Source organism: Pleurodeles waltl, chromosome 6 (assembly GCF_031143425.1).
Source record: "Pleurodeles waltl isolate 20211129_DDA chromosome 6, aPleWal1.hap1.20221129, whole genome shotgun sequence".
In the NCBI taxonomy this organism is placed as follows: Eukaryota; Metazoa; Chordata; class Amphibia; order Caudata; family Salamandridae; genus Pleurodeles; species Pleurodeles waltl.
The window spans coordinates 160,781,252-160,796,237 of record NC_090445.1 but is presented as its reverse complement, the minus strand read 5'-3'; the positions used below and the strand labels follow the sequence as shown (position 1 = coordinate 160,796,237).

The 14,986-nt window shown below is 43.4% G+C and overlaps 1 protein-coding gene across 1 annotated transcript in view; it reads left to right on the top strand.

Annotated features, from left to right (window-relative positions):
* LOC138299452 (serine/threonine-protein kinase 17A-like) overlaps positions 1-14,547 on the top strand; it is a 113,218-nt gene extending 98,671 nt beyond the window's left edge. The window contains exons 4-7 of the mRNA XM_069237708.1: positions 3,509-3,635; positions 5,447-5,495; positions 7,801-7,980; positions 9,472-14,547. Of these exons, the coding sequence (XP_069093809.1) occupies positions 3,509-3,635; positions 5,447-5,495; positions 7,801-7,980; positions 9,472-9,745 (630 nt within the window). The 3' untranslated portion in view covers positions 9,746-14,547. The remainder of the gene's footprint in view (positions 1-3,508; positions 3,636-5,446; positions 5,496-7,800; positions 7,981-9,471) is intronic.
* Positions 14,548-14,986: the final 439 nt, after the last annotated feature.

Genomic DNA, 14,986 nt, shown 5'->3' with positions numbered 1-14,986 from the left:
TTCCTTTGAATTCAGTGACTTATACTCCCGTTTTATAATGGAATAAACAAGACTGCAAGTCCCAGAATTCAAAGAAAAAAGCGTGGACCAGAGCAGCATATCACGCATGGACCTGGGAAACTTAGCGGGGCTGCTTTACATGGTGACAGAATAAATGTTTTAAAGCGCTGCTAATCAAGCAGCTTTCAAGTGTCCAAGACAGCACAAATGTGGTTTAGGTTTACTTACAGGGCGCATTCTCTTGAAAAAACAGGTTGCGTCATCGGAAGTGGCATAATAGGGAGGGACCACGCAAATGTTGCTTTGCAAAATATCGGAGATGTACAAAAATGGGCCTCAGTTGATGGTGTTTGTGATGGGTAGTGGACAGAGCTTCATTCATGGCCACAGCTTCTGTGTAAATCAGTGTGGATGCGGGTGTTGAAGAATGCAGCCCTCTGGTTCCTGTATTTGGTTTGATTGGTGGGTACAATTAGCATCCGTCACTATTCAACAAGCTCATTTTGTCTTACTACAGCCATCCAAGTGCCTAATTTGTGCTGGTGGTTGCAGGTGATCGGCACTAGTGCTCATTTTTGTAGACCTGGACTTATTTTGCATCAGACTTTGACCCAGAGCTAAAGCGAGAAAGCAGAAAAGGGAGAAACAAGGAGGCAAAGTAAGATCAGACTATAGTAACGGAGGGCCGTGGCAGAAAATAACCTGCAAGAATGAGCTAAAGAGACAGGTAGTGTAGAACGGTGGATGGAAAAAGGGATATTGCGGAATTAAGACTACGCAACACCAGCGGAGGAGTCTGAAGAAAAACTCAAAGCTCTTGTACTTAATTTTAAGGGGAGAAAAAAAATAAGTTCTCTCCAGTGCTTATCTTTCAGTGCCTTCTCAGTGTCGATGATCAAACCGTGTTCTTCGGTCCTTCCTGAGCCAATGCTGATTTTGGCCATAGTTGGCCAGGTTGAGGCTGTTCCACATCATCTGCTTCAATGCATTGAGGGTAACACCTCCTTGTATTTCTTTTTTCTATTCAGTCTGGCCTTAGACAAGACCTTTTTTTATTTTACTAAACTTCAATGTAATATATACTTACAGGGGCTTTCAGAAAGCCCTCTTCTTCCATTGGTCTGTTATTATGTCAATTACATTTTTCTTCAGCCAGCTACATCAGTTAGCATGAGGCAGTGGGGCAGTCCCCTTCAACTATTGGCTAACTTCTCCATGAGTGACAACAGCCTGCTCTTTCATGAGGAGCACATCCTTATGTGAAGTAGTTCCCTTAAGTGTCAGTGACTTCTGTGGCAAAACGTGAGACCAAAAAAAAATGGCTTCAGCCAACTTTTTTGCTTTGTTTTTTTTTCTGCTTATAGCTTGATGAGAGCCTGCCACCTTCCCCAATAATGAAGTTTTGCAGAAACCATGACAAAACAAGCATTGACAAAGTCTAAAGGCTGGCAGTCGTAGATTTGTTGGCTTTTCCAGTGCTTGTTTAAGATTTTTGTGCCAGTAAAGAAGGATTTGCAGGAGGGCAATTGTCAAGAGGAGCAGAAGCTCAAATGAGCTTTGTGAGTTTGCATTTTTTGCCAAGTTAATAATTTTCATAATTTGGACTAGACAAGTCTTCCTAGCGTGTGCACAGTTCTAAAGAAGTTGGCGGAGTGAGGCATACACCAGGGAGATATTTATATATGTATATACTTAAAATGTATGTGTGTGTGTATATATATATATATATATATATATATATATATATATATATATATATATATACTAGGTCAATGAAGCTACCAGCCATTAAACGCTAATTATAATCGGTTCCTAGGTGTAACTGGATCTTTGCTAATTTGTTAGCAGGCCAGGACCAAACATAACTGCAAGCATTTGTATATGGTTGTTAATCGGGACAGGGAGGCTTGACCCAGAAGTGCAGTCAACCAAAATATAAGAACCGTTACCCAGTGAATAAAGTGTTTTAAAGCGAGTCCAGGAGACGGAAGGGGACGGGTGGGGGAGGTCTGCCTCTCTGAAGCCACGAGATGGTTAACAGATTAGGTGCTGTTTTGCTTGATGAATAATTGACGCGGCCTTGAGAACGGGTCACAGACAATGACCTGCCCTTAGAACAGCGGCCCCGGGAGCCTTGGAAAGAGCCGGCCTGTGCGTTCTGGTCACATGCCAGCGCGCGGATGGCTGGAGGCCGCGAGCGCGGGACGGTCACACCGTTAACTTTTAGGGTGGAAAGTGTATGCATGCGAGAGGAGGGAGGAAGGGAGCCGGCTGCAAGGGCGCCTGGCAGACTTGGCGTCTTTGTGGGTTTGGGGTGAGATGGGTGGGGGTCGGGGTTGCAAACAGGAGTGTAATTATCACTGGTGCAGCAGGCGTAGTCGCAGCTAGGCCCCGAATCCTGAACCCCGTTTTTTTTTTTTTTAATTATCCAACTAGTGGCGTGTGAGGCCCATTTCCTTGCTTGCACTATGGTCCGTAGCACTTACTACGTCACTGATGGCCTGCAAGAAAACTCACTAGCCCATACCCTTTCACTTTTCCAGATTTTTAGGGTGGCACCTACTAAAAGGTTGCCGCTGGGTTGTCTAGGCCAGACTAGAAGTACCAAGGTAGTCAAGTGGGGAAATCCTAATGCTTGTGAAATGTTGGTGGGAATGCCAGACTGACTCTGCCCCAGCACTGCCAAGCTTCTGAATCCCTGTTTTTTCAGGAAATCTAACAGAACCAAGTCGGCCTCCTAGAACAGTCACCTCAGACCTCGGACTCCAAAAAAGGCCTCGTGAAAGAGCAGCCTTTGACTGGAGTGGGAGACGTGGGACTCGATTTTTGGGGTGTATGTGGAACACTTACACAGAAGTGTAGTTCTTGACAGAAGACTTGGACCCGCCAAGGCAGTCCAGTGATTGGGCTCTGCAGCATGATGACCTGCACTGACAGGCATCTGCACAGCTTACAGTGCCAGTCTGTAATTTTCAGACCCACTTCAAAAGTTACCAAGCACCCTCTTGCCAGGACGCTTTAATTTCAGATTTAGAACATGAACTTTGTATTGAGGTACACGATTAGCTCAAAAGCCGCTGTCTCACATTGGGCTCTTTTCAGGTATTGCTCTTACCTACCCCCAGTAGCTTTGAAATCACCTGTTGGCCTGCATGCCACTCAAGAACCTATGCAATGCCAAGCCAACTCTTTGTAATGAGCATGCTGATGAATTGGGTGGTTGGCCGTTCCAGAAGTCCTCAATGATCCACCAACCTGAATCCAGTTCGTACAAAACTTAAACTACCTGAGGATACCCCTCAAAGCCCATCTTTTCCTTTATGTCCCTCAAAGAGCCTTTGTACGCCAAGCTTCACTAGCTCTGTGTTTACTGCCTGCCAGCTTCTAGAAATGACTGGATGGGCAATGTGTTTGTGTTACAAATACCCAACTTTGTATACTGTTCTTAGTATATATAGTCTGCGTACTCCTGGAAAACAAAGTTGTACTTACCTGGCCTCGTTTTCAGCCGCAGAACATTCTCCTGACGAGCAGCAGTCCACTGGGTGACATCCGAATCGTGGACTTTGGGCTCTCCCGGCAGGTCGATAGTGTGAAAGAAGTCCGCGAGATCCTGGGAACGCCAGAGTATGTTGGTAAGTTAATTTTACTTAACAGTTTTATCAAATGAGAGTACATTTCTGGAAGGCATCAGAAAGTCTTACAAACAACTAAAAAGTGTAGGCTGTTTGAGTGCAACACGCCCTTGCACCAGAACTTTTACATTAAGTCAAGTTCAGTGGTAGAAATTAAGATCCGGTGTGAGGGGTTCTTTTATTTTGTTCCCCTTTCTGGGAAAAAAAATTTATTTGGGGTGAGGGAAACGGATTAAATTAAACCACGTGCTTCTGTTATTCCTCAAGGTAACTTATCCTTTCAAAGCCTACTCCTGTGGTGTCCATTTTGTAAGAACTGCCTAGGTCCTATTGTCAGGCTTTGGAAAAATGTCAATATCTGAAGATCGGTTCATGCCGCTGAGCACATCTTACAACTCTTTCAAGATTGTGGCTCCATAGTTTTCCTACCCTTGTCCTGCTGTTCTCCCGGGGGGAGATGCTGCTGTGGAGTTCTTAGATTTGTTAGTGCTTGCACAAGGCCAAACTTCCTGTATAGTGAAGTGGGGTATCTCTGCCCCATAGAGTATACATTACATCTAGGGCCAGATGTAGCAAACAGTTTTGCCCATTCTGTGTCTATGGGAAAATGTGTTTGTACATATGGCCCCTATTGTTTTTTGTGTGCAGCTCTTGGCAGACTGGTCAATACAAGTGATTGTTACAGAGGAAGTGCCACTTTAAGCAAGATGTCCCTGTTAACCACCACAACCAGAGATTTTTAACTACCTTTCTCCTCCAAGGGGCCAAAAAAGAGAGCACCATGAAGGGGGGGGGGACCTTGTCCCGCAAGGAAACCGAAATAGCTGGAGTTTCAATCTGGCAGGGTAGAATAAAATTTGATTTACCAAAACGTTAAAGTAAATCTTGGGTCATGGCCTAATTAGAAGTTGAAAGCCTTGAGTAAGACCCTTCTGTCATAACAAGGAATGAGGCTTTGACGGATCTTAAGATGGTTCTGAGAAGGATGCGTTCATGCTGAAAAGATTCAAGAGGCAGCAGAACCAGACATGCCCAGTAGGTCCGATGTGACAGGCTTGACATGCCTCCGTAAAATGTGGTAAAATGCAGGTCACCAGCGTAAACCCTCAGATGTCAGATTAAATTTGATGGTGTTAGGTTCAACGAGTTTGGTTGTCGACCTGAAAGCCATTCCGTGGTCGTCACTCTACCTTGGTTATAAAACTGAATCCGAGGCTCTAACGGCTTAAGCAGCATGTTGACGACTAAAATATGAACCAGAGCGAGATCAGTGACCGGCCTAATGAGGCTGAAATGTCAAATGTGCCGACGAAGCAGGATAGTGGGTTAACGCTCGCCGCTGATCTCTGTCGAGACTGCCAGCTAAACATTCCATTCTTGCAAGCTCTTTAAATTGTGCACCAATAAAGTGGGAAATAGTAGCGCCTGCTTATAGTGCTTAGAAACTGCACAATTGCGATGGGTAGCGCTATATAAATCGCAGAAAAAGGCGACCTGGAGTGGGAGCTCCAATGTTAAATGCGGTGTCTGAGGCAGACTGTTGGTATATGTGTGTGCTGAAATGTGACCTGACAGTCCTAAAGGAGACGCGTGCATGCATGTTATTACAGTCACGAAGGAAGTTTGGTAGCCCCGGAGTATGTTTAGCAGTCAGAACAAGACTTGACAAGTCTGCATGAAATGAGTATCTTCAGTAGTGAGATGCCTGACTAAAACGAGAGCTAACTACCTCGATATTTAATCTGACCAGTTGTTGTTTCCTGTCTTTTTACTAGAAAAATACTTATATTTTTATATTGTTTCATTTTCAGCACCCGAAATTTTGAATTACGAACCCATCAGTACAGCAACAGATATGTGGTACGTTATTTTTCTTTGGTTGTTTTGTATTGCACAATATTACACGCATTTCCTACTGCTTGTAATTTACACAATTAAACCCCTTTTAGGGACCTGGTATTTGTTTTTCTTCGTTTGCCCACTGCTGTGGACTTCGGGTGGGAGTGATAGCAACACTCCAGTTAAGTTTTAGCATTAAGTTCCTAATCCATTACCCATGAACGGGTTAACTCTCCCTCGGGTTCTTTATTTTAAGACGTTTTCCTTATCAGTTGAAAAATGTCCAGTTATCGAGTCTCACTCCTCGCTGAACACAGTAATTGCAGAGAAACTCCACTGGTTTTGCGGAACGTGTCTCTGGGCAGCTCACTCCCCACTCCCTCGGACTCATTGAGGTGACACAATAGCTCAGTGGTCTGGTGGCAAGCCCCTGCTGCCGCGCACTCTCTCATAGGTTAGATTCCAGAAAGGGCTGGCTCTGCTTTCCATCAAACAAAGATAAAACGCTAGTGGGGGTAAAAACGACGATTTGAGGCAACGACGGCATAGTGATACCCGCCAGTATCTTGAAAGTATTACTTTCCAGGCATTTGGGGGCCGCCTTCCTTACATCAGAAGTTTAGTGCCAAGGGTGATGTCATCACTGTGTCGTGTGTTCTGCACTGTTTGAGATGTATGGCTTGGCTCTTTGGCGAGTTGTTCAAGGCCCTCGTTTTCTTGTGTAATCAAACGATTAACAGTTTTCCTCGGTCAGAGAGCATATGTGTAAATTTTTTATTGTTATTATTTTGTACAAAGGTATTTGAGAGGGAATCTTGATCACATGCGTCCTTTCAATATAATTATCATACAAAGTGAAAACGGAACTGAGAATTGATAATGTTCAAAAATGTAAAACACAAAGAATGCATTCGCCAGTGTGTTGCTTTGTACGGGGTTAGGGACGGATTTCCCCTTCCCCACCCAACACACACTTTTTTTTGTTGTTGTTGCTTTTGATGTTGTTCCTGGTCTTAAAATGAAAGCTTCGGACTCTGCTTTGCAAGCAGGGGTGGCTCGGCGTCCCGGGGCAATCGAATAATTTGTCCTGCTGAAGCCGCACATGCTCCGGATTCCTGCCGGAGGGGGAAGGCCGGCTGCCCCTATCCCAGAGGAATCTTGGTACATTCCAGGCATTCCAGTTACAGAGAAGAGGAGGAGCATTTGAACAAAGCTTTCCAGTACAGGAAGTGGCCAGTGGCACAGGACTCTGGCTCGCCACAGCCGGGCATCAGAGTGCGCGCCACGAGGCCCGGAAGGATCACCTGGGGGCAAATAGCTGGAGATACTTGCTTTTCGTGAATATTCGTTTGTCGTCACGACAGCAACGCATTGTCCTGCCCCATTGTCCTGTATGTACTGGGTCCGATGACTCAGTTTACTAATACATCCGCCCCAGTGATAGGGGTCATTCCTTAGGGTCATAGGGTCAAATCCCATCGGGCGGACTATGCTCCTCAGTGTTGCGAGGTTCGTTAAACTAGTACCAATACTTCAGTATCTGTCTCTATACCCAAAAGACGCCCCCCCTCCAAAAAAAATTGGCAGTCGTGTGCTCTACAGATGTGCCGTCTAGGGTGTGCATGCAGCACATATACCACCCAGAGGCTGATTCGAAGCACTATCAGTCTACTTTTCTCTCAGCTGCCCCGACGTCACGAGGTTGACGATTTTCAGCGAGTAGAAATGTGCGTTTTGAAACTTGTAGTTTAACTTTCCATTAGTACGGCCTACAAGTCCCAGCATGCTTAGCGTTGTTTCAAACTTAAGTTTGAATGAAAGCCATTCTTAGTACATGGAATTGGATGATAACAATGAATACCCCCCTCTCCCTCGCTTTTTGTTTACTCATTTGCTCACCCTCTTTACTACCCTCTCGCTTATTTAATACCATTGCGCCCCATTTTCTTTTCAGTATTTCAATGTATTTTCCTCTCTCGCTGACTAGGTTCAGTAACGTGTGCTGCCCTAGCTCTGTAGGTTCATAAGTACGTCAGCACTTTCCCACCTGTGTTTAACATTTGCTTGTTATATATTTTTTCTCTTTCACACCATTAAGTGCTATATCCTAAAAATAACCAAAAGCACTTTCTGGTGTAACCTGCCGGTCACTGCTACAGTTTAAGGTGACTGCATCGACGCATCAAACAGCTGTCATTATTTGTACTGTTGATTATTTTCCATATTGCTGTAGTTTAGCATTTCTTCCGCACTGGTCTGTTAGACAGACCGCCTCTGCTGGTCTTAGCTGAAGTTCTCATGCTTGTGTCCGTCTCTCTTCGTCCAGGAGTATCGGTGTCCTGACCTACGTCATGCTGACCGGCGAGTCTCCCTTCCTCGGCGGTGACAAGCAGGAGACCTTCTTGAACATTTCCCAGTTGAACGTCCACTATGGTCCGGACGTCTTCGAAGGCATCACTGACCTTGCAGTGGACTTCATCAAATCTCTGCTCATCAAGAACCCCAGGTGACCACTTGTCCTGCATCTTCCCTGTAGAAGTGGTGGTCTCGGGCTGGGCGGGAGAGAGTTTCAGCTGTTGAGGGACATCTGCTTGAGATCAGTGGTTGGTGGTTACATGCTATGGGTTAGAATCCTATAACCCAAATCTAAAATCCATATCGCGCAACACCCAATCCAGAAAACAGCTGAAAACCGAACTTCTCAAACTAGTCTGAAAACGAGATTCATGCAATAGAGGTGTCTCAGATGAACAACATCGGTCAAAGTTTTATCTGACTAACCAGACTCGAATGACCTACAAGAATGACTTTTAGTTTCAATTTTCTCATTACAGGTTGGCCTACTGGCCCTAGTGAACTTCGTATTGTTTACAAAATAATACCTACGTTTGAATGAAATCCACTCATGATTACATCTGTGACTGTCCGGTGGCTGATGAAGACTATTTAAGATTTTTGACATACAAGGAACTAACAATTGTAAATGCTCACAGCCATTGAGTCTTGCAGCGATTAACAGGGCAATTATTGAAAGTAATTTGTTTCCATTGATAGCTCTTATGAAATTGCATTGCTCTGAATATAAGGTTCCAGAAAAATTAACTTTGAGGAAGAATTTTAGAATAGCCGTGCTGTTACCCTTATGGAAATACAGCCATGTTCTTTGACATGCGGACTGTACTAATTGAGTGTGCAATAATATAATTCTCTGTTTCTGTCAAGTAATTAAAGGCATAACTGTCGTTTATTTGGCACTTTGGGGAAAGTTTGCGTAGGTATTTCTATGATATAAAGTTACTTTGCAAGGACTTGCAACTCTTTATTAACCTAATCACAACGATATACTTGCTTTTTTATTATTCAACATTCTTTCGTGAACACATAGAAAATAACATGATAGCGGATAGAATTTGGTTGGAGAGCTAAACTGTCAACACGTGAAAACACTGGTTATTATAAGAATTAAACATGCAAAAATACTATGAAATATGAGCGTCACTTGCTTGCCTTATGGAAAACGATGAGGATCCGTAGGCATGACACTCCCTTTCTAAGGTGCCTGCCCACCTAGAATTGCAGCTTGTAGCCAACCCAGTCGACTAAAGAGACTGTATGGACTCGAGGGGGCCAGCTCAGGTTTTCAGCCTGCCTAGTGTTAATTTGTCCGTAGGTGCTGTGCTAATATTCTCTACAGTTTTCTTCAGCAATGCTACATTATAACTGCAAAAATAATTTTATGTATTTTGTGTTCATGGGCGAATTAAACAAACACTACTGGTCAAAATCGAGCAAAATCGAACAATATGCAGTACAGTGCCAAAAAAGCACCACCCAGAAGTTTTATATGAAACTGGACCAGGATGTTTAAGTGGTTTCATATCTGCTATTGCAAAGGATATTAATAGTGATGTTTGGTGGCTTTGGGATTAGCGTGGTCTCTACAGTAGGTATCAATGACAAAGTTCCTCCACTTAAGATATTATTTCTTCCTCCACAGGAAAAGGGCGAAAGCAGAACAGTGCCTCCGGCATCCTTGGCTCTGCCCTTCCACGGATTTGGCCAAGCCACTGAAGGAAGCTGACCTGGAGGAGTCGGAGAGTGAACCGACTGACGCAGTGGCTTCTGACGAACTAGTCCTCATGGCGTCCTACACCGTGCACTGCCCTTGCAGACAGCTAGAGAGCCTGGACAACCGAGAGACTGACCTGAAAGTGGTGAGAAGTCTCCAGTTCCCAGCCTTGCAGGAGATCCAGCAAGAGCTCGTCTGCTGAGCACCTCGTCCTTTATGGTTTCTGTACCTCAGACTGAACCAAAGGTGGACCACACATCTGGCTGTGCTAGCACAGAGCACTGCGGGTGGAAGCCATGAGGGACAGACCACAAGTGCCTTCGCTGGCTTAGATGCTCTTGCTCGTGAGGATGCGGCCTAGTCTGCTTTTGTGGCATCTTGGAATACCCTAGTTTCAGGGTGGTCTGAATAGGTGGGTGGGAGGGTGCGCCAGGGCGGCCATTTTGCCACTGGATGAGGGATCACTCCAGCACGTTCATCTGACCTTGAGAAGGCTACAAAGGGAACAGCAGCGATTCAGTGTCGAACTGCATATGCCTGGACCACAAGGCCAGTGTTGTACCTGAATGATCAAAAGTGGTTAGTGGCTTGTTGCAAAGGCAGTTACGTCTTCAGGAATTAACATGGTTTTATTGACGGTGTTTTCAATCCACAAAGACGTTTGTTTGTGAAATTCAGTTAATAAGTGCAAATGTTGGTCCCATGAGGGGGTGAGGCCGACCAGCAGTTGCCCAAGGCATTCTCTGAGCAGTAATACTCTGTAAATTGCCAGTGATGACTGGTTTGGCTACATTAGCCCATTGTACCTCTTCAGAAGGCATGGCACCGAAGGCGCTTAGCTACAAGTACCGCAGTCTGTATTGTGCCAAAAGGGACAGGTCATCGTTCCATGGTCCCAAATGGCAACTGGATTTCTGTTACCAACTGTTTTTCATATTAACTCATTTTCAAAGTTCCAAACTGTAGGCCCCAAACACACGCTCTTTCGCCTTGTCCTGGGCGCCATCGATGTTATCACTCAAGTGTCCAGTTGTTTGCACAGAACATTCACCAATATTGTAACTAAAGCACTGTTGCACGCTTGCTGCGGTTGTATGCCTTTCACTGTGTGCCCACAACAGCTGTATGCCCACCATTGTGATATGTGCCCAATTAGCCTATGCTTACCAATGGCGTACATACATCATTGTGGTTGCGCAACATCACTGTACACTCCTTGTAGTTGAGGCCCACCATCGCTGTTGAAGGAACACACATAACTACTTTGTCAAAACAGTTACCTTCCTTACCAAGGAGGCTCTTCTAGTGTGAACACCCTGAGAATATTTTCTTGCTATGAAATGTCCCAGCGGCAAAAACGTAAAGAAGCGAGTTAAGCCTGGGGGTAGGAGTCCTTCCTTTGAATGCACATCCAGGCAGACAATCAATGTTTGTAATATCTCCAATATTGTTACAGCAGGGCTTCTTCCACAACCAGGTCAGAGTCCCAACAGTACGACAATGAGGGCTAAAAACAGGTCGCTTTCTCTGCTGCCATAAGTGGCTGCGAACAACATGCCCACATCCGTTGGTTTCCAGTGTTAAATCTTAGGAGACCAAAGAAGTAAGGTACCTTGGTGGGGTAGAGACGTCCTATCCAATTAAAATTCATGTAATTCACATTGGCTTGGGCGATTTTGGCTCTTCTCTAACTGGAAGAAGGAGCATTTTCTATATGTCACCCTGTGTTTAGTGCTCTTTTTCATATATGCGAGATGGACACATGTTGCATTCCTGCACATGGCGGGGCTCCGCGACATGGTGAGATTCAGTTCCAGCAATCTGGCATGAGATGTAGAGTGTAGGAGCCCTAAGGCAACCGCCCTCGTAGACTTAAGAGAACTGGGCATAGGAGCCTCGTAGAGGCATCAGGTGGCAACAGCCTGTGGTAGCTGCTTCTGTGTCTCGTGGGTCATCTGCCCTCTTGAGGACTATTTCATCCAACTACAGAAAATATTTTTTTTATTTAAGGAAATAACATTTGTAGAGTTCTTGGCTTTGCCTCTCGGCTCCTGCACAGGTGCCCACCTTAATTGTTAACATGCTGCAGTCACTTGCATTGTGCAGTAGTTGTCCTGAGCCGTCCCTCGTGCTTTTATCACTATGGTTTGTATGCTAAAGTAGTTTCTCAAACTTTGATGTGCTCCAGAGTCTTAACATGTATAGTCCTTTTCTTTAGAGAATTAAAACCAGAGTCCTGGATTAAAGCCTTGACCCTCGTTAGAAAATTGGGACCTTTTCTACGTTCGCGCTAAATTACAGGCCATTCAGTATTTTTAAGATTTGGAAACTTGAGATCTTGGAAGCTGGGCTGATTAGGCCATCCCTTACTTGTTTCTACCTTCTCTCAAGCGTACAACTTTGCAGACCTCTGCAGAAATCAAGAAAATACGAACACAAGCAAAAGTCACCAGGTTGTTTCAATTTTTTTGTTTTTGAAGATAATCATCCTTGTGTGCTCATAGCCTCACTACTCCCTTACAGGTCTGAACATCTGAAAGGGATCCAATCTTGAGCATTCCTGATAAGTAGGACCTAAAGAAGCCACTTACCTGTGAGGTCAGTGCTTTTATCTGCACTGCTGTGTCCTCAAGTCGCTGATACTAGTCATTGTGTGTTCAAGCAAGCGGTTGTGTGTGGTGCCTTACAGAACACCTTAAAATTGACGAACATCGATTGCTCTAGAATATGTGCGTGTACCTAAAATCATACCTTTTCTGTGTAACTATGTGAACCACTAGCTATTATGTTAATGTATAAAACAATGGCCAGCTTGAAATGTCTGTAGAGATGAACTCATTTTGCGAAAGGCAAGAGGCTATGGGTGCTGGACCAAATGCCACATTTTGGGCATGAACTCATTTCGTGGTGTAGGGACATTTAATACAAACAAGTAGACAATTTGCGAAAAAAGGAAAGATAGCTGTAATTGGATTCGCTTCCATCTTAGTGATGGTATTTCCATAAGGATTAAGTTATTTATTTTCACATGTATAAAAAAAAAAGTTGCTTTTGTTAATATTTTTTTATGTATTTTTCTCCTCCCCATGATGCTTGTTGGTCACCTAAGGAAGAATGAGAAACAGCTATATCAGCCCGTTTTCTCTGCCCACAGCTACTTTGTAATTCCTAATGTGTTTTTTCCTGTCTCGGGGCTCTTTCCTCAAAGCGAGCCTGTTTCCACAAAATAATCTTGTCACACTTCCCAGCTCCGATTTTGAATGGGTTCCTGTTTGTTTCCATTCTGCGAGCTGCTTGTGATGTCATCAAACACACCCATTTTGGTATTTTCTTTCTGCTGCTGGCCACTGATTACATCAATCCCACAGATAGTCGATAACATAACTGGCTGGTAGCAAAACATAAGTATAATATCAGTCTTGAGCAGTTTTATCTAAACCTTCAGATTTATCCAACAATTCAGCACTTTTAGATTGGCCTGCAGGCTGTTATGGGGATGTGCTGTGAAAGAAAGTCTCAGCACTATCTTGTGCTGCCTAAATGTGTGATTTCCAAAAGTGAGCACATTCGGCGTCCTAGTGCAAACCTGTGTTTATGTCCTAGTTATTAGCATGGAGGTTTGCCAGTTACTGTACCACGTTCTTTTCACAAACTTATACCAGTTTCACTGGGAATAGACATGGGGCTGTTATGTTTCACAGCTCCATGATATTGCATCAAATTACAGTTCTTAATAAATTATTTAAAAAGTCAGAGTGCATAGTCTTATTTACGAGAGTACAAGCTTTGGGACGGCATCTCTCTTCATCAGGGCAAAACATCAGGTTCCTGATAGCTTATCTTCTGGGCAGATCAGTAGACATTTAGTGTTAGTTCTTCCCTGTAAATAGTGCAATAATACATAATGTTTTGAGGCAAAACAATGGAATGTGGTTATCCCATCTGTCGGGCATCAATAATGTGCTAGGTTGGCTGAATAGATTGTGGGTTTGAATTCTTTCAGTTGTACTCCTATATTGCATGTGTCACTTATAGGGCAAAAACTTTATATGTCCTTTACAACGCTCACTTATCAACTCAGTGGAAGTGTCTAAAATTCGGCATGTGTATAGTAGTGGATCTAATGTGGCAAACAGAAAAATCAAAGCCACAAAGCACAGCAATTCGGTCACTAAAAATGCACAACAATAATCAGCTCATCACTGATTTCCGGCCTCATGGAAAAACTCTTTTAAAGTGCTATAGTTTAATCAAAGCTCTGATAAGTGTCAAGTTTTACTGTCTGAGAAATTGCAGAGGCTCGAGTAAGGAAAACTCTCCCCAGTACCAGGTTTGAATCCCACTTCTGACACCAGGTGTCATTGTTGCTGTGATCCCACCTATTAAATATCCCACTGAATACTCTGAAATGCTTTGAAGTGTTTCCGATCAAGTTAGTATCAGCTATGGGGCTTTAATCCCTTCAGAACATTCATTGTCTATTTTGGGACCACAAATCACAAAAAATGGTTGGTTAAAATTAATGCCCTAAAACCATTAAAACTAGGCAGTACTTACTATATCGCATGGGGAAGGGGTGAGGACGGAAAGGGGTCCCATTATCATTATGTACCGGCATAAGCTTTCCTGATATATTCCGGTAAGGGTATACTTTCTAAAATAGGGGAAATAAACACTGCTTTATAAATATTGGGTCAGACCACAACACATTACGGGAAAAAAAATGTTGTGAACAAAAAAAAAAGCCACGCCAATATGTGTAACTTTACTCCAGGCAAGGCCTGAATCGTAAAGAAAAACATATTTAAAATACAATAAATAGTGTTAAGATGTTATAATGTCATTTTTGGTGGCGCAGTTTGTATAAATAGGTAAATGAATTGTTTTATCCCTGTGCAATTTTATTGTCAAATGTGTTTTTTTTTTTCTCTGAAAAAGTAGCTCCTGATTGTTAATCTGCTACTTCGAGTTTTGTTTTTTAATAATAAAATGTTATATATTTGCAAATGGTCCTCCTTCACTAAATCTAATGTTTTATGTCTTAAAAGTTGTGTTACAACATAAGTAATGAGTTATGTCCAGCCTGGTAAATGCTTTCTTTTTGCACAGAAAATAACGCTCATTACAACTTTAAAAGTGCACTGCCTGCTATACTCGGTGATGAGTTTTTTCATGTTTTTTTTCAGAGTGGAAATTATTTCAGATTTATTTCCCCCCCCCCAGAGAAACAAGTCCAGAGTAAGGCATTGAACTGCAAATGTTTTGCTACTATAAAATATTCTGTAGAATTGCAGTACCTCAAGAGGAAAGGAAGCATGACGAAGTCAAGGAGTGCCCCAATTTTTACTGAGTTCCTGGACTCCCTTTTTGTGTATGATTGATATTGTTGGTAAATAGTTTAGCCTATGTGGGAAAAGTTAGGTACGTTGTGTGAAATTTGAAG